The sequence below is a fragment of the Phasianus colchicus genome, chromosome 3, assembly GCF_987193195.1.
Source record: "Phasianus colchicus chromosome 3, bPhaCol1.hap1.1, whole genome shotgun sequence".
NCBI lineage: Eukaryota > Metazoa > Chordata > Aves > Galliformes > Phasianidae > Phasianus > Phasianus colchicus.
The window spans coordinates 46847479-46869994 of NC_143438.1; the positions used below are offsets into that span (position 1 = coordinate 46847479).

General features: G+C 42.4%; 1 protein-coding gene across 3 annotated transcripts in view; it reads left to right on the forward strand.

Annotated features, from left to right (window-relative positions):
* DLGAP1 (DLG associated protein 1) overlaps positions 1-22252 on the forward strand; it is a 374951-nt gene extending 352699 nt beyond the window's left edge. For 2 of the 3 annotated variants that reach the window (XM_090137415.1, XM_090137416.1), the window contains 5 exons: positions 637-728; positions 8291-8709; positions 15711-15802; positions 18059-18211; positions 21012-22234. In XM_090137415.1, coding sequence (XP_089993541.1) covers positions 637-728; positions 8291-8709; positions 15711-15802; positions 18059-18211; positions 21012-21221 — 966 coding nt within the window. In that variant the 3' untranslated portion in view covers positions 21222-22234. Of the gene's footprint in view, positions 1-636; positions 729-8290; positions 8710-15710; positions 15803-18058; positions 18212-21011 lie in introns of all 3 variants that reach the window. The other variant, XM_090137417.1, reaches the window with a different exon arrangement.
* The last annotated feature ends 264 nt before the right edge of the window (positions 22253-22516 follow it).

The window sequence follows — 22516 nt, forward strand, 5'->3', positions numbered from 1 at the left end:
ACTTTTTCTGCACACGGCTGTTATATTTGCCCTCCATAGCAAGCTGATGGGAGATGTGCTCACTGCACCCAGGGTTCGTATATACCCAGGGTCAGAGTGGATTCACTGTGGTCCCAAAATGCTGTGTGCTGCCATGTTTGGGTTGTTTTTTTTTTTGTGTGTGTGTGACTAATGATCCCTTACATAGCATTGGGACTTAACAACTACAGTGACTGGTGCCAGAAGGACACTACCACTTCAAGTAAATATGCCATTTTAACATAACCATGTATGCATGTACAAAGTAACAGGTAAAACCTACAAAATGGTGCAGTGCAGGAATTGGATTTGCAGCTGCTCAGAGGCTCTGGCAAATCTCAGCATCTAACCTCCATAACATACTGGACAAACCCCAATTGCATTTCTCAGGCCTAATGTCATCTTAACAGAGATGCCTTACAGATTGACAAGAATGATGAATATTCATGAATAACATCAGCAATGGGCGTACCAGAGGTAAACCATCCAACTGGATGAAGGTAGCTATGGTACAAGCCATATGTGCAGACAATTAGTAGTGATAGTGAATAGAAATTCTAAGTATCCAGGTGATATCTCAGCCAAAATATATTCTAATGAGCTGCTTATTTTTTTAAGGTTGATGATGCTGAAGAAACTGCCAAACCAGGTGAAAATAAAGCAACCAGTAAGTTCCAGTCCATAGGAGTACAAGTTGAGGAGGAGAAGTGGTGAGTAAAAGATAATACTGTTTTTCTAAAGCAAGTAGTTGTGCTACAACTTATTTCTATGAATTCCGGTTCCTGCACACATGACTACATAAATGTGCTTCCTGTCTGAGTTGTTAGGTCATTGGGCTCTTGTTGCTCAGAGGGGATTTTCCAGGAGCAGTAGGAGACCTGAAGTTTTGCTTGCACCTGGCCAGAGCATGGTACAGGGCACATCATTGCTCTGCAGCTAGAAGAAGGCTGTCCTCATAGCCTCTCCTGAGAAAAATGTACAAAATATGAGTTTACCACATTCTGCATTTTCCTACAGTTTCAAAAGGCTAAGGTGATAACAGCAAAAAGAAATGTGATGTGCAACGACTGTCAGACTGTTACCAAGTTCGCCATTAACCTGCTAAAACATCTCCTTCTGGCAGACATTTCTTTATGCCTGAGACCTTCGCCCCGTTTACCCACAGCTCTTCTAACACTAGATAAACAAGCACGTTAGAATAGATGCTGAAGATCCACATCCCTTCAGCCCAAGCACAAAGGCAGTAACTACCCCAGAAAGCCAACTCTCCCTCACCTCCCTTCTCCCACAGAAAATAAAAGGAGAAAAAAAATAAAAGGAATGAAAAGGAAATAAAAAGATGCTTGTTTGTAAATACCTTATTTCCAAAGTCCTCTCTCTATTGCTGCTCATATTGCTCCAGAAAAAAAAAAAGGTAAGATTTGCTTGCTAAGATCTGCCCTGAGGAAGCATTATCTCTGCATTGCCTGATGGCAGCTGTGTTTTGGGGGATTTCTTGCAGATCAGGTTGAGGTTGCTGCTACTGAGAGCAGATGGACAAGCAGCAATCCATCATGGACTTTCAGAAGTGAACAGGCTGATAAAGGACAGCCCTTAATCCTCAGAAAATGAGTGTACTCAGGAAACAAAGGGCTTATCATCACAATTTGGCACTCACATTCTTTTTTTATTATTATTTAATTCTTTTTTAAGCACACCAAAACACAGTGTATTGATTATCTGTTACAGGAATAGAACTGTAGACGTGATGCCTTCTTCCCTTCCCCTGCACTAAAACATCTGCAGAACCTCAGATGGATCCATGACAAAAGTTAAAAAAAACCAACACCTTTCAGGATTCAGAAATATTAAATAAACATCAAATAAAATGAGAAGAATGAGACAGCAAAAAATATAAATAACAGCAAATTGATTGTTTCTGTGCCAATCTAAATTACTAAGTATGCTGTAGTCTGCACTAGGAAAGCTCTTTACTTAATGCACCAAAAGCGTACTGTACAAAATTTGTTTCACTCCTTAGTTTCCTACTCTTTCCTCTCCCTTTCCCTCACCTCACATGATGGCCATTCTTACCATAAGGAGTCTTACTTCCTCACAGCTCTTTAAATATTTCTGCTTCTGCACTTAGACCAAGTGAGCAAAAGTTTTTTCTTCCATGTTGAACCAAGTGGCTCAAACCAGAGCATCATTGGAGCAGAGCTATCCCTTCTTTCACTTTGGCTTAGACCTTTCATTAGCCCTTCACTCTCTGCAACCTGGGCTTCCTGCCAAGACAGATGACTCTGAATCCTCCTCTTGCACTGCTCAAGGGATAAATGTTTCTAACGCTCCCTGACCACATTACAACTTGATCCATCATTTATCCTCAGATTCTTATACTGCCTGCTCTCAACTCTCCTTTTTTTACTCTTCCCCAAATGTAACTCTGATTTTTAGATTTTACTGAGTACCGTTCTCAAGTCCTTCTCTTAGGGAAAGAGGAAAAAAAAAAGCATGCATTTCTTTCAACAATGACCTCATTATCTTCCTGCTGTTTCTCTCTTATCTCTCACCTGGTGATAACAAAACCCCAGATAACATATTCCTCCTCTTTCTTAACATGACCTGTCCCTTCCAGAGTCAGGTTTGAAAAGTATTGCTAATGCAGCTGCCTCTTCAATTTAAACCTCTTCAGATTGTCTTTTCTCTCTACCTTTGAGTCTTTCTTGGCCTCAAGGGACCACCTTGCCTTCCTCACCTAAAGAAGATGGTTGAATTGTTGAAAGTTAGCCAGTTCTACTGGACCAGAAAAGGAGAAGCCATATATTGTGCCAGGCCAACTACGACACCTTTATTGAATAAAGGCCATGTCCTTTATTGCTCTTTGTACCGTAACTCAGTAACTACTTTCAGTTTGTTGCATTTTACCATGTGTGCCCCTAGATTTCCTCCCGTTACATCTTCACCCCAAAATTATCTTGCTCATTGCACCTAGTCATACTGTCAACTGGTTATTGTACTTGGTCTGCCATCACAAGAAATTTTGAACGCTGACACAATGGTAGATTATGGACTAAGGAAATTGCCACAGGAGGGTAGGACCATAGGCACGTGTATACATATTCCTCATATCCTTCCTCTTCTCTAGCTTCTGTGGTGATAAAGGAGGCTCTCCCCACCTTTTGGCATAGTGTAATGTCTGGTATGTGGTATACCACAGCATATAACGTGAAATGGCTTGAAGTGGTGATGTGGTAACATTAGAAAAAATATACTCTTCTATTGTCTTCAAGGAACAACAAACACTTTCTTTTTTTTTTTCATTTAGTCTTTTGGGGTTGATGACTTCTTATCCTGAAAAAAAAAAAAAGAAAGAAAAAAAAAAAAGAAAACTCAGGTTTTAGGGTCTCCCCTGCACAACCAGCCAGTCATATGCTCTAACTCAACTTCTGAACTCCTCAGTTTCTAGCACATAACCTTCAAAACTGTATGTTAGCTAAGCTGAGATGGGAGTGAGATTTCCTTGATTTTGGTCTGCAGCATTATCTGGCTTCATGTGTTCTCCACAGTGGAAGCCATTCCATTGAGAAATTCTAGGGGATTTTGGTAACATGAAGCAATAATAGAGGATTAGTTTCCCTGTTAAGACTCTTAGTGATGAAAAAAAAAGATTATGTCAGTGGGAGAGGGGGATGGATAGAGCAAAGAACTTAACATCATGTACCTTGACGATGCATGGCAGAAGATCCTGCCATCCAAAGTCCTCCATGTCAGAGATGCCGTATATGCTAAGTCCCCTGTTTGCTCTGTTCTGCTGATGGTGACTGCAACTTTAACAGAGAAATACACAGCAAGAAAGAGTCAGCCAATAGGTAAAGCGAGGCAAGTCTAATCTAATCTAATGTATGAGAGTTTGACATCAGTTGGTTTGGAATCAGCATCTGTTCTGGGGTTTTGTTTTTTGTTTGTTTCTTTAGGAAAGAAATAAGTTCTGTGAGTTGAAATGTAAACATGTTTTTCCAAAGAACGTTTAGGAGTAGAGAGTCAAATGCTAACAGGTGACGCTATTGTTGCTGTTCAGAACACATCTACTGTTGCTCTCCATACAGGTTTATCCAGTCTGAGGTTTCATGGCTTTCTGCACCGCAGGCCAGGTATCTGCTGTAGTTCTCTGAAGCTGTAATTATTACACCTTGTGCCTTCAAGGCACAACTGAATACAAAAGGGCCAAGCCTGAAAGCAGAGGAAGAAGGAAGTCTCTGTTAAAAACAATTACCAGCAATTTCTGAACCTTTTTTTGTTTTGTTTTATTTTAGGTAAAGCCATGAATGTTTTGTGTGTGTAGAAACAATGAGAACTTAAGCTCAACCGCTCTCCTGTTTTAAATGAGAGCAAAGAAAAAAAAAGAAAAAAGACACATGGAACACAAATGGTATTTTGCAGGAGTAAAACATCCTGGAAATGAGTGAGGAAGCGATGTCAGAGGCTAAGATTACCATCTATTAGGCAGCTCTTTTAGATGTGCTGGAGGTAGGCAGATAGTGGTTGTCTTCCTGTATTTCCGTGTCATTCAACATACATTTCCTTGGAAGTATTTTTTTAATTTTGAACTGATGCTATATTCTATTGCCAAGTTGTTTTTCTTTTGAAGACAGATAGGTTACACAATCCAGTGCCAAGAATCTGTCAAGCAAGCCTGTAGCATACTATTATATAGATAAAACAAAAGCAAAAGAAAGTAGGTCATTACGTTTTATTTGTTGAGCAGAGTCTGGCTTTTGGTGGAACTAGCCTATATTGAACCCCGTAAGAATATAGTCCTGAAAGCTTTGAAATGTAGTGCCTCCAGCAATACATTCTCTTGGCAAGTATACCTTGATGTTTCCACATTTGAGATTCAGTGTAGTCTGAAAATCGAGGATATTATCTGAAACTGTAAATGGTCATCCAAACCAGAAGCAAATCAGAGTCTAGGACACTGCAGAAAGCAAAAGGAGGAGTGATATGGAGGTAGGGGTATGGAGAAGAATGAGGTTGACTTAGGAGCATTGCTTTTCTCCATTACTCTGGAAGGCGTGGAGGACGCTTGTGTACTGCTTTGGCTCTCAGTGAACCCAAGCTAAGTGACTGAAAAACAAATGTGTAAGCTTGGTGACTGTATGTGAGTGGGTGTGTGTATGCAGGCAAGCATGCATTTTAGTACAGATAAGGTATTTGTCAGGTTGGTGGCCAAATTAAAAAAAAAAAAAAAAAAAAAACCAACATGAACTAGACCCAAAAAATGTTCACTGTCAAATCAGCCTAAAGCTAAAATCTTTCAAACCATTAATACCAGTCGAACTGCTTTCTCTGCCAGGGGCCAGGAGCAGATCCTCCAAACAAGTCTAAAGGAATGTGTGCAAAAGCAAAGTGTGAAGGGTGTGTACAGGGCAGTGCTTCTCCCCACAGACCTCCCTGCTCAGCTGCTGGCTATTAGGGACTTCCGAAACCCAAGTGTAACAGCCTTTCCCGGACCTGTCTCCTGTGAATTTGTTCAGCTTCTCTTTGAACATATTTCTACCTTTGGCTTTCCCAGGATCCTGCAGCAATTTAATTACACATTGTCTGAAGAAGCACTTCCTTTTGCTAAATTTAAATCTGTAGGCCTCTCAGGCTTACAGCTGGCTGCCTTCCTCCCCGCAGCTCTTGCCCTCTGAGAATGGTGAGATGTCACCTAGTTGGGATGCCATCAAACTCTCCTGGCCTTCCTCAGCCATCTGCTTTCTAAACCAAGAAAAGGCTTTCCTCCCATGGAAGCCATACCATTTCTCCACTTATCCTTGTCCTCCCTTCTGAATTTTTTTCTGCCACATCGGTCTGTAGCAAAATGCTTTGCTCTGCTTGTCAAATACTGCCAAGCTGAAGAGTTCTGCTTGCTCCATATTTTTCAGCTTGCTGGTGCATGTCGTGCAAAACTGCAGTGCTGTAACCATATTTTTGTATCACTTAACAAGCACGTGTCAAAGGAGCTACAAGCAACAACTCCTGCATTCAATCTTTTCATGTTCTAGCCCACCGTATTAAAAAACAAACAACAAAAAAAAACCACAATGTATTATTAAAGTTTTTCAGGGTCTGGTTTGACTGCGAAACTACTTCGAACTTTTTTCTGCAGAGCAATTAGTTTTTTTTGTTTCGTTTTTTTAATTGAAGAACCGTTCTTGACTCCAGTACTGCTTTGCCCCAGTCCTCCCAAAGTCCCCCAACAGCCACTATTAATCTCCTCAACCAGCAGGAGCTCTCCTTGAGTTCTGCAACATGGCTCCTTAGGTACCTGGTTGTATTGGGTACCTGAAATTTTCCTTCCATCTGCTCCTTCCCCAGCTGCAAACTGAAGACTCTGTAAGTTGCTCTTGTCTGATCAGCTGTTGCTTTTCAGTGGAAGATGGAATAGAAATTAAGGGAAGTGAAATGGTGCTCAGCATCCAGCTCCATTGTCACTGAGATTTTCATTGCTGCTCAAGCCCAAACTGTTGAGGACAAAGCAGCCAAAGTGTCACAGGAAAGAAGGTCCTAACACTGGTTTCAAGAGTAAATATGAGACTGTGAACAAGTTAGGACTGAAGTACCAGCTGCCTGAGTGTGATGGCATCTTAAATTATTAAGGAATCCCTACTTAATGAAAAGCTATGTTAAGTCTGAAGGCTAAATCCACGAGGGTGGATAGTGATAGGACAAGGCGGAATGGTTTTAAACTAGGACAGATGTGGTTTTGGTTAGATATTAGGAGGAAGTTTTTCACACAAAGGTTGGTGACACACTGGAACAGGTTGCCCAAGGAGGTTGTGGATGCCCCATCCCTGGAGGTATTCAAGGCCAGGCTGGATGTGGCTCTGGGCAGCCTGATCTGGTGGTTGGCGATCCTGCACACAGCAGGGGGGTTAAAACTCGATGATCATTGTGGTCCTTTTCAATCCAGGCCATTCTATTATAAATATTACTGATTTCTGTAGCATCTATATTAATTACTTTATAATAGTTTCACCTCCTTCCATCTTCTATCATGGGGCAAAACAAGTATCTGCCTCACATTCTTCCTGTGTTCTCAGCACATGGGTTTCTAGAGCTATCTTATCTGTATATTTACCTGAAAATTTTCCACTCATTCCCTTCATAATTTACTGCTATCATATTTGCTCTCACTTACCATCCCCTACAGTACATTAGGTGTCTCTTACTCCTCATAGATCTCTCTGCTTCTTCTGTGTCTTCCTCTCCACCTCAGATTCCATGGACTGCAAAATTTGGGGTCTTGCTTACTTAAAGATAAAACAGACACTAACACCCAAACCTCCTTTTTCCCATGGTTATACCTTCTCCCTTCCTGGCTTTCCTACATTCTCACAGGGTTTGCTCCCTCCTCTCAGAGACTCCAAACATATGGAAGCAATGCAAGATGAAAGGAAGCTATCTATATGGTAGCAGCCATCATGATGAGAGTAATACAGGCAGAACATTAACTTTTGTGGAAAAGAGACTGTTGTGAGACCAAGGGTTGAATGTGTAAAACAACATGTCTTAATGCTGGGAATGAGTGCTAAAGGTGTGAGTGCTGGCAGTGGTACTTGGAGAAGCAGGAAATTAGTAGGTACATCGTTATGATGAGTAGTTACAAGGAAGCAATATGAAATACTTGGCTGGGCTTGAAATACTTATCTTCTTCATGGGTGCAAGGTGTAATACTACAGAGATAGCAAACTCATTGATATTAGTTTCTTATCAATCTCATGTACATGATTTTTAAAACATGACTACTGAGTTCAAGTGTGCAACTTCAATGGAGTGTGAGTTATAAAAGTTGAAAGACCTTGAGCAGCTTGATCTGGTAGGTGGCAATTCTGCCCACAGCATGGGGTTGGAACTGGATGACCTAAAGGTCCCTTCCATCCCAAACCATTATATGATTCTATGACCAGTCATTACTTAAAATGGGACCTCTTTAACCTTTCATGAACTGATGACCTGAAGTCCTGGGACCAATGCTATTAGATACCACATGGGCTGGCTTCCTTAAACCACACTATTATCAGTGCTTCCCTCATTACGAGGCAAAGAGAGAGATGTCTGTTGGCTCACAATGAGAAACAAAGTTTGTGGCAATCATTTCCAGAAAGAAAAACAGAGTGTAGCACTGAAAGCCATGACTGCCAGTCTAGGAGGAGAAGCAGAATCTTAAGAGATCCTTTCTTACCTAACTTTTCTCATGCCACCTAGAAAAAGCTTTCTAAACATGTTGTGTTTGTGCTCTTCAAAGCTTTCGCAGGTTTACACGATCTAATAGTGTAACAACAGCTGTGCAAGCAGACCTGGATTTCCATGAGAACTTTGAAATAATCGACCCTCAAGAGGACAATTTGTGTTCTGGACAAATATCAAGACAATTTTCACGAGATGCGAGCACCTCTACCGTTAGCATACAAGGGTCAGGAAACCATTACCATGCATGTGCAGTGGATGATGACTTTGAGACAGATTTTGACCCATCTATTTTACCTCCTCCTGACCCCTGGATTGACTCTATCACTGAAGATCCCCTGGAAGCTGTTCAAAGGTCAGTGTGCCCACGAGATGGCCACTGGTTTCTGAAGTTGCTGCAGGCAGAGAGAGACCGTATGGAGGGCTGGTGCCAACAGATGGAGAGAGAAGAACGGGAAAACAACTTACCTGAGGACAGTAAGTAACTGAATACAATAATATTGCAACTCAGGAAAAATTGTTTAATACGGATCAACCTGACTCCTATTAATTCATTATTGTGCCCTTTCTTATTTACCTAATGAAGTTATGGTCATAATTCTTAAAAGGACTATGTGTATATATGCAGTAATACTTATTAAATTTGATAGAGAGTGCAAATGCTTGACGCTTCTGTAACTCAATAGATATTTTGGGATTGCAGTTAGGAGATTGTGGTTAGGGATCTTGCAGTACAAAGATTTCTTAACTCTTCTTATTTATTTGAAATGAAAGGAAAAAGGAAATGAATTAACAATAGAAAAAACTCTACTCTCAAAATTATTAGAAATGGATAAACTGTTTCTGTTGGAACTTTCCCTTCAGCCCAGTGTAAGAAATGACCATAGAGAGATTTGATCAGTTACACAGTACTGTAAGTAACTGGAAATTGACTAATAATGGAAAATATGAGATAGCCTTAGCATTTACATTAGCATGTACATTCAGGTTTTCTATTTCTACAAAATTTCTATTATATAATTGATTAGCTATTTCCTCTGGGGGAAAATACGGAAGGATTAACCTTCAAAGCATATCCAGAATCCCCAAGTTTTAGAGTATTTGAATCTCATTTTTAATTTATATCATCAACACATTCAAAATGTCATTGAGCATGTATCAGAATACAAAGGTTTCAATTTGCTAGTACACAAGAAATAAAGCAAAAAAAAAAAAAGGTATAGATTGAAAAAGATGCGTGAGCACATCATAAATAGGTAATATCAAGCATTTGTAAGTCTAAGTCAGAAAAACCCACTTGCTTTCTGTTTGCCGCAACAACCAGCGTGAAAAATGATGTGTATTTGATTTGTCCACTAAAGCAGCCACTCACCTTAAAGAAAAGATGTGTGAATTTTATGGAGCTGATGCATGCAGAATGTGTACATCTGTATGCAGAATTTTCTCTCTTTGATATATGATAGTTTGGAAGGCTCTTCTTTTAGATAATGGTGTGAGAAGCCAGTTGTGGGGGAGACAGGTGAAGCTGGGCTGGTTGTCCCCAGCACTCTTTGTAGCATACGTGGCATGCCCTATGGGTTATTTGTGGTGTGTGTCATGTGGGTTGTTTTGCCTTTGGATTTTTCAAGCCAGATCTTCTTGTGGAAAGCAGGAGGAGAGGGGTCATCAAGGCTCTGATGCTGCTGGCCACTCAGGCACAGGGCAGCTGCCTCCAGGGTTTAACATGTCCTGCTCTATCTGGTGCCAAGGAAAAGCGTATGGTAGGGCTACACTGCCCACTCAAACAAACAAAAACTCGCTTGTTCCAAAGCCAGCCCCAAATTATAGCATTTTATACACCTACAAACTTTGAAGAGAGGGAGAGGACAGAAGTACGTGGTTTGATTTTGCTGAAAAAAAAGTGCAAGCGGAGCAAGGAGTGCATCCTTTGTTCTAACCTGACATCGGCAGCGCGTGTTTGACCAGATAACTGAGTAATGAGAGCATGCGATGAGTGAGGCTCCCTGGATGCAGCAGCAGCTGACAGAGGGCTCGCTCCCCCAGCACTGCCCGTAAAGCAATTCCGTTGCCCGCAGACAATGCGGCCCTTGTGCAAAACAGCTGCCAGGGACCGGCCCACTGCGGCCTGCCAGGAGCGGGTGTGCTGCAGGGGGTCGCGGGCACTATTGGGCTGGCAGGGAACACACCAATGGGCCCAGTGCTCCGAGCCCAGAACGGAGTGTGCTGCTGTGTATGGGAACAAGTGCTGGGATGGTGACTGCCCGGTGAAATGCCTATATAGAAAAGAAGATGGCTCCCCTTGTGCCATGAATTATTTATTGGCTGGTATGCTCTGGTCTTATCTGAAATCATTTTCTGATAAAACTGTAGCATGCATAACAGGCAGATGAATTGCACTCACACTTCAGGCTGGGGTACCCGATAAGGCTTCTCCATATTTTATTGGTATGGGGGTGTTAGCTACCAGCTCTACCGCTCTCCTTAAAATAAATTGATAATAAAAATGCTATTTGACATGTGAGGCTAAACATGCTGTAAGAACAGACTGAAGCTTAGGATCAGCCTCATGGCTCACTCTGCCTTTTGCTGGATTATTGCTGCTGGTTTTGACCCATGTGGGTGTTTGTAGCTGTAAGAGCCACAGGACTGCACTTCGCACAGTGTCAGATGCCTCCCATCTGGGCTGTAATGTAACTCCTGCTCTGAGACATCCATTGAAAGAGGACGGTGGGGCCTGGTGCTCCATGAATCTGTGCAGCATGGTGATAGTTGTGAGGCAAGTCAGGCCAATGATGTACCAGTTAAAATGGGAAATAAAGGCTGTGACCAGATTTGTTGCTAGCTGCCTTGTGTGTAGGTTGTTCTCTTCTGGGCTGGGCTGGCAACAAAGACTGACCCCAAATCTGTTAAAGCCTCCAAACCGATGTCTCTGCAAATTCAGCCAGTATTGGCAAATGAAGCTGTTTGGGTGCTCTCTGCCAGCCTGCAGACCCTGGCTGTGCACCTTTGTCTCCATCCACTCCCACCTTCATTTCTTCCCCGAAGGGCCTTATCTGCACGAGTGCTTTTCCGAGGAAAAGTATCTCTGAGCTGGTAGCCATGCTGGCTGGTGGAGAAAGAAAGAGAGAAATCCACAAACAGTGAAAGAAGTTAGGGAAAAAGACGTGAAGCGTGCTAGTAAAAGCCAAGTCAAAGAACACGTGGAAATTTCTGTACTCCCAGTGAATACCATTTACTCATGCAGACTGCCCTATTAATTTAAATGAGATCACTGCTATAAGTAAATATGGTTCTAAGCAAAGCCTGCCTGCTCCGAAGTTTGTTCCATGGCTATTTTCTTCTTAATAGCTGAGCTTAAGACCTGAGCAATAGCTTTAACTTTGAATTTCCTGGCTTTTGTCATGCTTGGCGTTATTTAAATGTAGATCTGTCAGGATGAATAGGCTGAAACACTGGCCCATCCTTGCTTGGGAATGGGTTGTGACAGCTCTATGGCAGGATTGCTTCATATGCACAGTGTGCAGCTGACATCTGCAAGGCAAATGTCATCCTAGGCGCCTGCCACTCTGCTTCTGTTCCTGCCCCTTGCGTCCTGGGACAGGGCTGGGTGCTTGCTCCTTGCTACCTGCCGACCAGCTGCTAGCTCATCTGGACCCTTTGCTACCCACCAGCCCGCTGCTGGCACATCTAGACTGCAGCCTGCCAGCCAGGTGCTGACACGTCTTGGCTCCTTGATGCTTGCCAGCCAGGTGCTGGCACATCTTGGTTGCTCGATACTTGCTAGCCAGGTGTTGGCACATCTGGGCTGCTTGCTGCCTGCCAGCCAAGTGTTGGCACATCTCAGCTCCTTGCTGCCTACTGGCAAAGTTTTGGCACATTCGGTCATCATCAAGCTGTAGCCCAGAGCTCTTCCTTTTTCACTCTGGTACGCATTGGCAAAGCTGAAATGCTACCAGTCGGTGTGCTGAGAGCCAGTAATGCATCTGTTCATCAAAACTCCCCTGCATTATCTGTTATGGCTTATCACATCACGTCAGTCTGATAGTTCTATCTTGTTTTCTTGTGTTTGTCACCCTCATTACATGCAGTCTCCTCTCAGGGTGAGGAGGGTGATCAATATCACAATATCACCACTTATTTGCTTATGGTTGAAATGATTTTACTGTCATTTCATTCCTTTTCCCACAGAAAGCTGTACAGTCCCCAAATGGGTCCTATCCCATTTTTGGAACTAAGAGAAGTAATCATATGTTGCTTGAACAGCACATAGTCCAAGCTTATACTTTATTATGCTTTCAAAGAGCATAATCAACAGGCGAGGAACTGAGAGGCATCAGGAAATTCCCTGGCATGTATCTATCCCAGAATCACGTTCTGAGACCCCTGATCTGGAAAAACAATGGCGAGGAGACTGAATTGTGTTAAAATAGCCATATCAAAGTAACAAAGCTGTTATTACAGAACAGATATATCTCCCTATTTCTTAAAAGTTGCTACAGGAAATAACTGGATTTACATGGAAGGGAAGTCAGAGCAAAAAAAAAAAAAAAAGCAACAGACAGGCAAACAAAAACACTGCAGTACACACTTCTCCCCCCGGGGATGGGGTGACAACAAAGCATATGATGGATGTTAATAACATTGCTTAATGCATTACTGGAAGGCATTCAGATCCGACAGTGCTGAGTGTGCTGTATAACCCTGTATAGAATAGAAAGCAGGCATGAATAACATTATATAGGTGTTTATCTCTGTTATGATTGCATCTTAATGGGTTGGTATGCTTTGTTGTTACTTGGTTTTGTATATTTTGTTTGTACCGCATTAGCTGAAAACATCAATTTGAATGTTTATATGTTTTTGTCCTGTACCCCTTGCTTTCTCCGGTTCCTTACCAATACATATAATCTATCTTTGCAATTCCATTTATTTTCTTCAGGATATGGCTTTAATTATTTTCTGCAAAGAAAGTGTCAGGGCTGTTCTGACTCTTTGTTACTTTGCTACACTTTAGTCTTTCTCTTTGGCTTTGGCTGAGTAAAAGAAACAGGAAACGCTAAAAGCAACACGAGTTTGGAAGCAGAGCTAAGGCTTTGATAAGGCTTTGCACCTTGTGGAGGGATTCCTTCCTTTCAGTCTTTTGCATGCTTTGTCTTTTTTTTTTTTTTTTCCCTAACTCCCGTGACCGAGTTGGTTGTTGACTGGTTGCACATTAACAGACTGCTTGCACTGGAGGGGCGAGGAATCAGTGACACTTGACTAGATACAGCCGCCGCCACAGCAGAAATGGCAACAATAGGGAACAGCATCAGCATGCATCCCACAGTCAGCTGGGATGATGGGTTTTCGGCAAACAGCCAGTCGCTAGGCAGCCAAGGACAAGGGCTTCCTTCTCCCTCTGCTGAGATCTCTGAATATTAAGCTCTTCTTCCCCCAGAGAAAGGAGCCAGCAAGGTGTGTTTATATCCACTGCTGCTCGGGATGTGACCGCCACTCGGTTAACACAGGCGTCCAGGAGCAGCCCGTCTCATCTGCTTTCTCCTCCCAAGAAGCCCAGAGACCATTTTTTCTCCCCTGCTCAAGTCCTGGGAAGCATCAGAGTGGCGGAGCTCCAGATGAGGCAGCTGTTCCCAAATATACTCAGTGGGAAGAGTTTTCATAACAATGGGAACCACATGAAAGCTGGCAGAGAAGCTCCTCCCACTATTGAAGAGCCCTTTCAGTTGAGTGGTTTGCATATTGGGTTGCATAAATGACTAGACACACCAAGGGGTCCATTTTCAGCACTGTGCGCATAGAATTAGACACGCAAGCCTTGCTAACAATAATGAGAGTTGTGTGCAAAACTCCCTGTGCAATATGCTGAAAATATTCTGCTCAGTGGATCTTCCAGCTCACGGCAATTTCCTGGCAGCTCGGAGCAGAGTTCTGGGAACAAAATGAAAGTCTGGGCTCTGTGTGTGTTCACAGAGCCCTGTCCTTTAGTCCTCTAAAAGATGTGAAAGGAATCTCTCCCCTTTTTTTTTCTTTCCTTTGTATGTCGAGAGTGGAAATGAACTCTGCACCCCACTTTTTCTTAAGGATGGGGCTTTAAAGCTATTGATGCACTACTGTGCATCTGGTTTGGGTTGGCGGTGGGTGTTGATGCCAGCTTGCCCAGCATGTGATCCACGGGTGAATCCCTTGGAGATACCTTTCTCTTAGCAAGCATTGCATGGCCGCATTCTGATCACACTCTGCAAACATGTGCTGTGGCTGCTTGTAGGACTGCGAGACTCCTAACATTTTGTTAGAAGGGATAGGTCAAAGTAGGTCAAAGTTGCCTCTTTCGCCCCTCCCCCTCCTTTTTTTTTTTCCTTTTCTTTTTTTCTTTGTGGTAAGTCAAAACATTTAGCAGTACTTTCCCAGTGGAGCTCTGCCAACTTTGCATTTGGTTTTGCACACAAGTGACTCTGCTCAAGGAACAGTGCAGAGCTGAGGAGCAGTATATATCTTCCATTTATGCCAACAATTTATCTTCCCTGAGCAGTCCACTCCATTTTTCTCTTTCCTGCCCTTCCCTCACCACTGGAAAATTGTCTTGGAGAAGCTGCTCTGCTTACATGATGCCTGGGACAGTGGGTAATGCAAATGTTGATGAGTAGAGTTGATGATAAAATTGTTGTTGTTCATGGTTTTTTCACTAATGAGGTGGTAATTATTTTTTGATTACGTGGTTAATTTTTAAATCACTCTTTAAACAAAGAGTTAAGGGATAATAAGTTGTTTCAGCTGGGAGGGAAACCTGCCTTCAGTACAGAGCATCCCTGGACAGTGCTGTTCTGCATTCAAAGGCAGAAGCCACTTCCAATACTGCTCTTAAAAAAAAAAACCTCAGAGGGTCTGGATGAGATTCATCAGTGTGCTCTACAATCCCCAATCCCTTTCTGGGATTCCAACTGAGCAGCCCTCAGTTAAACCTGAAAAAAAGGCATCACTTGCTGCATGAGATGGTAGAGATATTCATAGCTGCAGTGTTTTCTCTGGCCATGTACTTAATGTCAGCTTTGGAAAGCTATGTACCATTGTGCAGAAAGCTGGGCTTGTGTTCACAACTTGTGTCCAGTGTTGGTCAGAGGTGTAATTTTTTTGAGTGCTTTCCACACAGGGTTCAAAAGACGGTGATCTTCTATATGTGGACGGTGATGGGCTTGTATCTGTCTTGTCATGAAAGTGCTCTGTGTTACTTAGGAGTTGCTTAATTTCAGAACAAGAGGCAGCTGTAGGAACAGATTAACATTTAACCAATGTGTGCTGCACTGAGAAACCTTGCAGCCCGCCTTGGCCTGATGCAGATCTGTCTTCAAGTTCCTCAGCTTCCTCATAACCTGTAGTGGAAAACCAACACTACCTCCTGTGCAGTTCTACCTCTCATTTTGTAGGCTTTTGATTGCCTGCAGCAAGGAGAGCATTATGACTTACACTTCCTTTTCTCTTAGTTCTAGGGAAAATCCGAACTGCAGTGGGCAGTGCCCAGCTCCTAATGGCCCAGAAATTTTACCAGTTCAGAGAACTTTGTGAAGAAAATCTGGTACGTAACTTTTCTGATAAATACTGTTGAGTTTCTCTTACTAACTGAAGAGCTATGAACAATCTTACCTAAAGTTGATCATTGTCTGACCAGCTTGGGAGTAAGTCTATCATAATTGATGACATTGATGGGAGTTTTGCTAGTAGTTAAAGATCCTGAAAATAAAGAAACGGAAAAAACTCTTGGTGAGATATCACTGAAGTTCTGTCTATCCTTTCATATCTGAGCTCAGTTTGTATAGGCACAGAGATAGGTGGGTTCCTTCTCAGAGTATTCCAAGGTAGACCAGAGGTCTCATAAGTGAGGCTTTCCCGCACAATGCCAATGCCACCTCTATTCAGCAAGACAGAAATAGGAAATCAGATCCTAAACGCTGGTGCCGTGTGTTTCAATGCCTGAACAGCAAAAGAGAGAAAAGTAATTCTACAAAGTGCTAAAAGGGCAACGAGGCAAAGAGACAGTATGTTGTAATCATGATAATCGTATATAATTTGTGTATGCCACTACTATTACTATCAATATTTACTATTTTTATGCTGTTAGTAGTGGCAGCATCAAAATGATATTCATTACGATAAATAGAAATATATTTATATTATGTGTCTAAAACAGTATTTTCTAAAAGGCCAGTGCATACAAAAAAAAAGACAAAAAATCTTTAAGTTAACAATCCATCCTTGCACATTACATAGATCTAATTCCCAATTTTGACCCGAATTCCTAGAAGCCCAAAAAGCACAGTGTCATATTCTGTCATCACAGAGCAGGGAAGGCACACCCTGGGACACTCACCATAGTGACCATCTTCTACTCCACTTAATACACCCCATCATACTACCCCACTTAATCCAGACCCATACCAAAATCTGCTTGCAGTAGGCAAATGCAACAGAAATAATTTCTGTCTGAATGACCCTTCCAATTCTTAACAGAAAAATTGAAAAAGCTATCAGGTTATGCAGTGTTGTAAATAAAGTCCTACAACTGGGCAACATGCTGATGTCGAGCACTAAAAAAATTAGGAATGCATATATAATCTCTGTTCTCCTTATGAATCTGAAATTAAATGCTTTATTGTTTTCTACAGTTGCTGCTTTTGTGGTATAACCATTCAATCAAAATCAATGTTGAGGTGAAAAACACAAATAGTTGGAAATGTCCTACAAAAGGCAACTGACTGTTGGGTTTGTTCCTGAGGTGAGAGGGAAGACTTAAGCACAGAGTAACAATTGAGCCATATAAAACAACACGCAGGGCCTAATAATTTATTTTTGCATTTATATAATTCATGTATGCTCATGCAAAACTTCCAGAGCTAAGCCACATCAAAGGGACATAGGACAGAAGAGGACTTCTGGTTGTGCTGCTCTAAGGATGCTGATGGTCCCAGTGTGTTCTTCTGAGAATACTCTGAGATTGGATGATCCTTGTGGGTCTCTTCCAGCTTAGAATATTCTATGATTCTATGATGAATTGAACTGAGTTTGCACATGCCTAGCAGCCTCACTGCACTGAGCGATCACCTTGCACATGCAGGACAAACCTACATGCTGAGGTCCATGAGTTTGAAAGTGAGGATAAGCTGCATCTGCTTGAAAACCATCGGTCTGATATAATGCTTCTGATATATTTGATAGGCACCCAGCTGTCCAGCTTCTCTGTGATCCTGGGACAGCTGTGGGTCAGCACATCTCTCTTTCCAAAAACATGCCTGAAAAAATGGGATTACTGTAAGCTTTTCGCGCTGCAGACATTACTCTTGTCGAAAAGCAAACAAACAAAAAATAAACAAAAAACACCACAAAACTGGCCTGAAGTGTCTGACAGGCAACTTTACCTGAAATTGTGTATTTTTCTAGCTCTGAGATTCAGAGTATGGAAAAAGTGCTCATTCACTTGTTTGTCACTGTCTGCACACACAGCAACTACATGCTTGTACAGGTATCAGTCATCCTACCAGCATAAATATTGCAGGGAACCCTACTTCATTAAAGTGGAGAGGAGGCTGGCAATTAAATTCAGTGTGTTCAGGTTGCCACCTCTGAACCCACTGGTGGTGATGGGGACACAGTGTCTTGGTACTGCCCCATCCCCTTGCCAGAGGTCTCTGTTGTTTCTTTCTTTGTGTCTCCCTGGTGGTTTGGATCTGCTGAAACTGCTTTGCTAGCAAGATTTGCAATAATTTGCACAAATGCTTTACATTAAGAGATACTAAAGCCAAACTGTTGTTTTTTTTTTCTTTCTTCTGTTGTACAGAATCCTAATGCACATCCACGGCCAACCTCCCAGGATTTAGCAGGGTTTTGGGATATGCTGCAGTTATCCATAGAAAATATTAGTATGAAATTTGATGAACTTCATCAGTTAAAGGCCAATAATTGGAAACAGATGGATCCTCATGACAAGAAGGTAGAACATTGTAGATTTTGTATGCTTCATTTAAAACCCTGCACAAACACTGGACAAATTAAATAGGCCTCTGTGTTACAGCGTTGACGTTAAAAATGTGAAATGAAGCTCATATCAAATTAATTTCATTGTAATAACAATGTTTACATAATAATCATCTGGGATATTATCTGTAATATGTTTCAGGCATATTTTTAAACCAAATCTGTCTTTGTGAATCGGATAATGGGAATGTAGTACTTTGTTAAGTTTTACATTTAATCATATTAGACGATCAATCGTTGGAAGCAACTGCCTTATATATTGATTCTTAAAATTAAATAAATCACATTTACGGTTCACATTATTGCATATAGCAAGAGTTCTAGGTTGTGTTACTGAAAAAAGAAAGAGGGAAGCACTGTAACCATCGCTGACTTGATAACAGTATTACAAACAGAGCGATATCAAAAATATGCCTTCCAAAATATCACATGAAAGAACTCCTACATCTTTTTTGTTGTTGTGTTCATTTGTTGTTCCTTTTTTGTTGTTTGTTTTGTTTTGTTTTGTGGTTTTTTTTTGTTTTGGTTTTGTTTTTTTTTTTTTGTAATGGGGTGATTTCATAAATGGGTCCACTTTGCTGGTAGCTGTTTACCCAAGAGAGCATAAAAATCATCTCGAGTGTTGGGCTTCTTAAAAAATGTAGTAGTCTTGTGTCACCATGAAAAACTACCACATCTCCAAGTGTGAGTCACCTTTCACTTTTCACTCTCATTCGGCTCCATTGCCTTATTTTTCTCCTCACTATCTACATCAAGACAAACAGCACTGGGGTAAGCCAAAATACACAAATGTTTCAGCCAATACTTAAAAGTCAGACCCATTCCTAGAGGAACCATGGGTCCCATGCCCTGTCATGCTCCTGTAGGTATGTAATATGATGACTGAATCTCCTTTAGACTGACTGTGACCAGTCTGATACCAGTGAGTAGAGCAAGCAGGTAGGAACACCAGAAGGACGGAATGCAACCTACTGTGGCTCTGCTAGGTATCCAGGCTCCCCATACTCATTGTCAACTCGTTTCTGATGACCAAAGTGGCATTTTCTTTTGGGCAGATAATAACAATATTGAATCCCATTAATCTTGCAGCAGGAAGTTTGCAAAGGTAATGCTGGTAGCACTCTCCCTCCTCCGGTCAAGACTAAATACTAGTTCATTCCTGACTTAGGAGTGCCATGCTCACACCATTTGCGCACACCTAGTGTTTTGTAAAGGGATGTGTGGGAATGTGTTTTCCTAGGCCAAGGTACTGAAGGCAAGTCATTTTCTTATCTTCTTTTTTTTTTCTTTTCAGTATCTGTCAGATAAGGAAGTTAAAAATGTCAAACATGCATGCCCAGAAATGCCGATGTATGGTCTTTCATTAGTTTATCTAGTCAAGCGGGAAGGCCAAGTGTTTTTAATTGCACAGTAAGAAATGAGAGCTTTCCTTACAAAAACGTGCTTTTTGTTTGCTTCTGAAAAACGTTTCAAGCAGTTTCTAACAAAAAGAATATAACGGGTTAAAGGAAGTTGTGTTGAATAAATGGACCTATGGTAAGCAGGTAGAGATTTTGCTTTTTAAATAATTACACTGACTGTGTCCCTGGTTCAATTAGCATTTGTCTATGATTTTAAATGAAAAGTTCATCTCCTTTCTTAAATAGTAAAAAAAAAAAAAAAAAAGAAGAAGAAGAAAGAACTTTCTGTGGGATTGATATTTGCAGTTGCCTTTGGCCTTTGCCACTGGTCCCTTTTAAAGCAGCACAGATTAATCCTTGGATGGAGAGAAAGAGCAAAGTATGAATAAGTGTAACTAAGCACCTTTATCTTTCGAGCCGTGGATGCTGTTGTGATCAGCATAAGAGAAAATGCAAGGGCAGAATGGGACCTTTGTAGTGTGATAAAATCCCTCCGCTCAGAGGCCATGTTCACAGTTGGAAGGGGATGTAACTTAAAAGACAATCTAATTAACTTGACAAAGTCTTTGTGGCTGCCTGAAATTCAGACCTGAATACACTTTTCTTTTCCAGGAGAGATCCCTCTCTGATTTTTTTTTTTTTTTGTATGCACGCACCAGGCTGTACATAATAGTCCTCCTTGTCACTCGCGTAGCTGGAGCTAGCCGCCACTGTGATGATTAATGCATGTTCTCTTCATGGCTTTTAATTTTTTCCTACCGGTTTATCAAGCTAGAGCTGACTGTAGGGTGGCATGTCTATTTAGCAGGAGGCTGGGGTTTATGTGTTTGCACAGTCAGACTCAAAGAGGGGGATGTGGGGGCAAGTTACTAAGCTATACGAAATATGTGCCTGACTATATGTTTCATGTTTTGGATGGTTATTGTTCCGATGCACCAGCCGCAGGCAGCTAGTGGTTGGGATGCCGAGCCCAGTGCATCTCAGCGCTGCCACAGACCCACCTTGTGCCACACGCGTGCCGTTTTTAAGGGCCGAGGTGACGCACACGTCCCGGCCCCGTCCAAGGACGGCCCTCAGCCGAGGTTGTTACCAGCCGCAGGAGCCAGGCTGCCGGGGCCACGCTGCCGAGAGCGGGATTTATTCCTCAGCCGCGTGAAGCGGTGCCAGTGGTACGAGGCCGCGCCTGAGATGCTCTCCTCTCTAGCTCAGTTTCTAGCCAGTTGACTGAAGACTAAAGGGCAGATAGGAGCTAACAGACCATAGGTAAAATGTGTGTTCTAACTACTGACGCGTCCTAGTTTTTCCCGCCTTTTCCTGAGAAGCTCTATAATGCCATTAACCTTCTGCTTTGATCAGGAGAGAAGGGTCCCTCCTCCAGTGCCAAAGAAGCCATCGAAAGGTCAGGTGCCGCTCATCCGGGAACGCTCTCTGGAGAGCTCGCAGCGTCAGGAGGCCCGCAAGCGGCTGATGGCTGCCAAGCGCGCGGCGTCCGTCCGGCAGAACTCAGCCACCGAAAGCGCCGAGAGCATTGAGATATACATCCCCGAAGCCCAGACCAGGCTATGAAGGGATCCGACCAGGAGGACTCTCTCTGGCAAGACAAGTCTCCTGTACAATCTGCCCCTCTAGGCTCCTGCTCCAGGTCACCGCCACCAAGTACTTGTACCTCCTCCTCCCTCTGCTCCCTCCCTCTCCCCGCTCTCTGTACGCAGTCCCGGTGACCCCGATGAATCCCACCACCGTGCCGTAGTTGTCGGTTCTCCGAGAGATGTCCTCTAACCACCCTTGCTTCCTGAAGGTTTGCCCATGTCACCATGATGCTTTGTCACATGTACTGATGCTGCCACCTCGCCTCATGTAAACGAGTACAATCCTTTTTCTGTTTGAAGTGAATAAACGCGGTGCTCAGATCCCCATGCACACGTGCACCTGTACAGTAGGCTCCATTTAACCCACCCACGACATTTAGTCACTCTAAAGAAGCTAGCCTGTTACCTAGTGTACAGCAATATCCAACCGCAGGGGATTTTGGAAATTTCAGTCACGCAGGGTGATCCTTTTGGACTCTGCCGTCTTCCTCATAAAAGATGAAAGGAGCTATGACTCGGATTCCCCTTTTTTTATTATTATTATTAATTTTTTTTTTTTTTTAAAGCAGATGGCGCACTTTATTCTAAACCTCCGAATCACATCTTCTCACCTGATTTTAAGGAGTCACCAAGGGGCGAGAGGTCGGGGTGGGAGCGGGGAGGAGGGTAAAAACACAGACCTGGGGGTGAGAAATGAAAGCGTATCCCACAGGTGGGATGGTGAGGGATAGAAAGATCCCAAGGAAAGATGCCTGCACACTCACAGCTGCACAAACTGCCTCATTTTTATTTCGTCAATCACTACTTAAGCATTTCAATCAGCAGAAGATTGTAAATTCGATCTTCCAGGGAAATAATCTATTTTGAAAGGCAATAAAAGAGTGAAAAGGAAGGAAATAAGAAGCAAGGACAGTTGAAGATAATATAAAAGAAGGATTTTCTTGTCCAAGTATTAAGAATTTTTAAAATTGTACTGTATTGTCAATTCCTCTTGTATTGTATTGTATGGATTATATTGGTTAAAAAAAAAAAAAAAAGAAAAAAAAGAAAAAAAAAAAAGCTTGGTTTCATTGATGTCTTACTCTTGGTGGGACGATCCGATCTCACACATGCACACAGCCACACACCAACACCTGTCAGCCAGTTGTTGTACACGGAGCCTGCCGTGCTCTTCCAGACGAGGCGTTGCATTATCCACAGCCAGTTTATGCTACCGTGCAGACTGCTCCTCACCAGGCAGTCCATATCTAGGTGTAAGGTTCTAAAACAGTC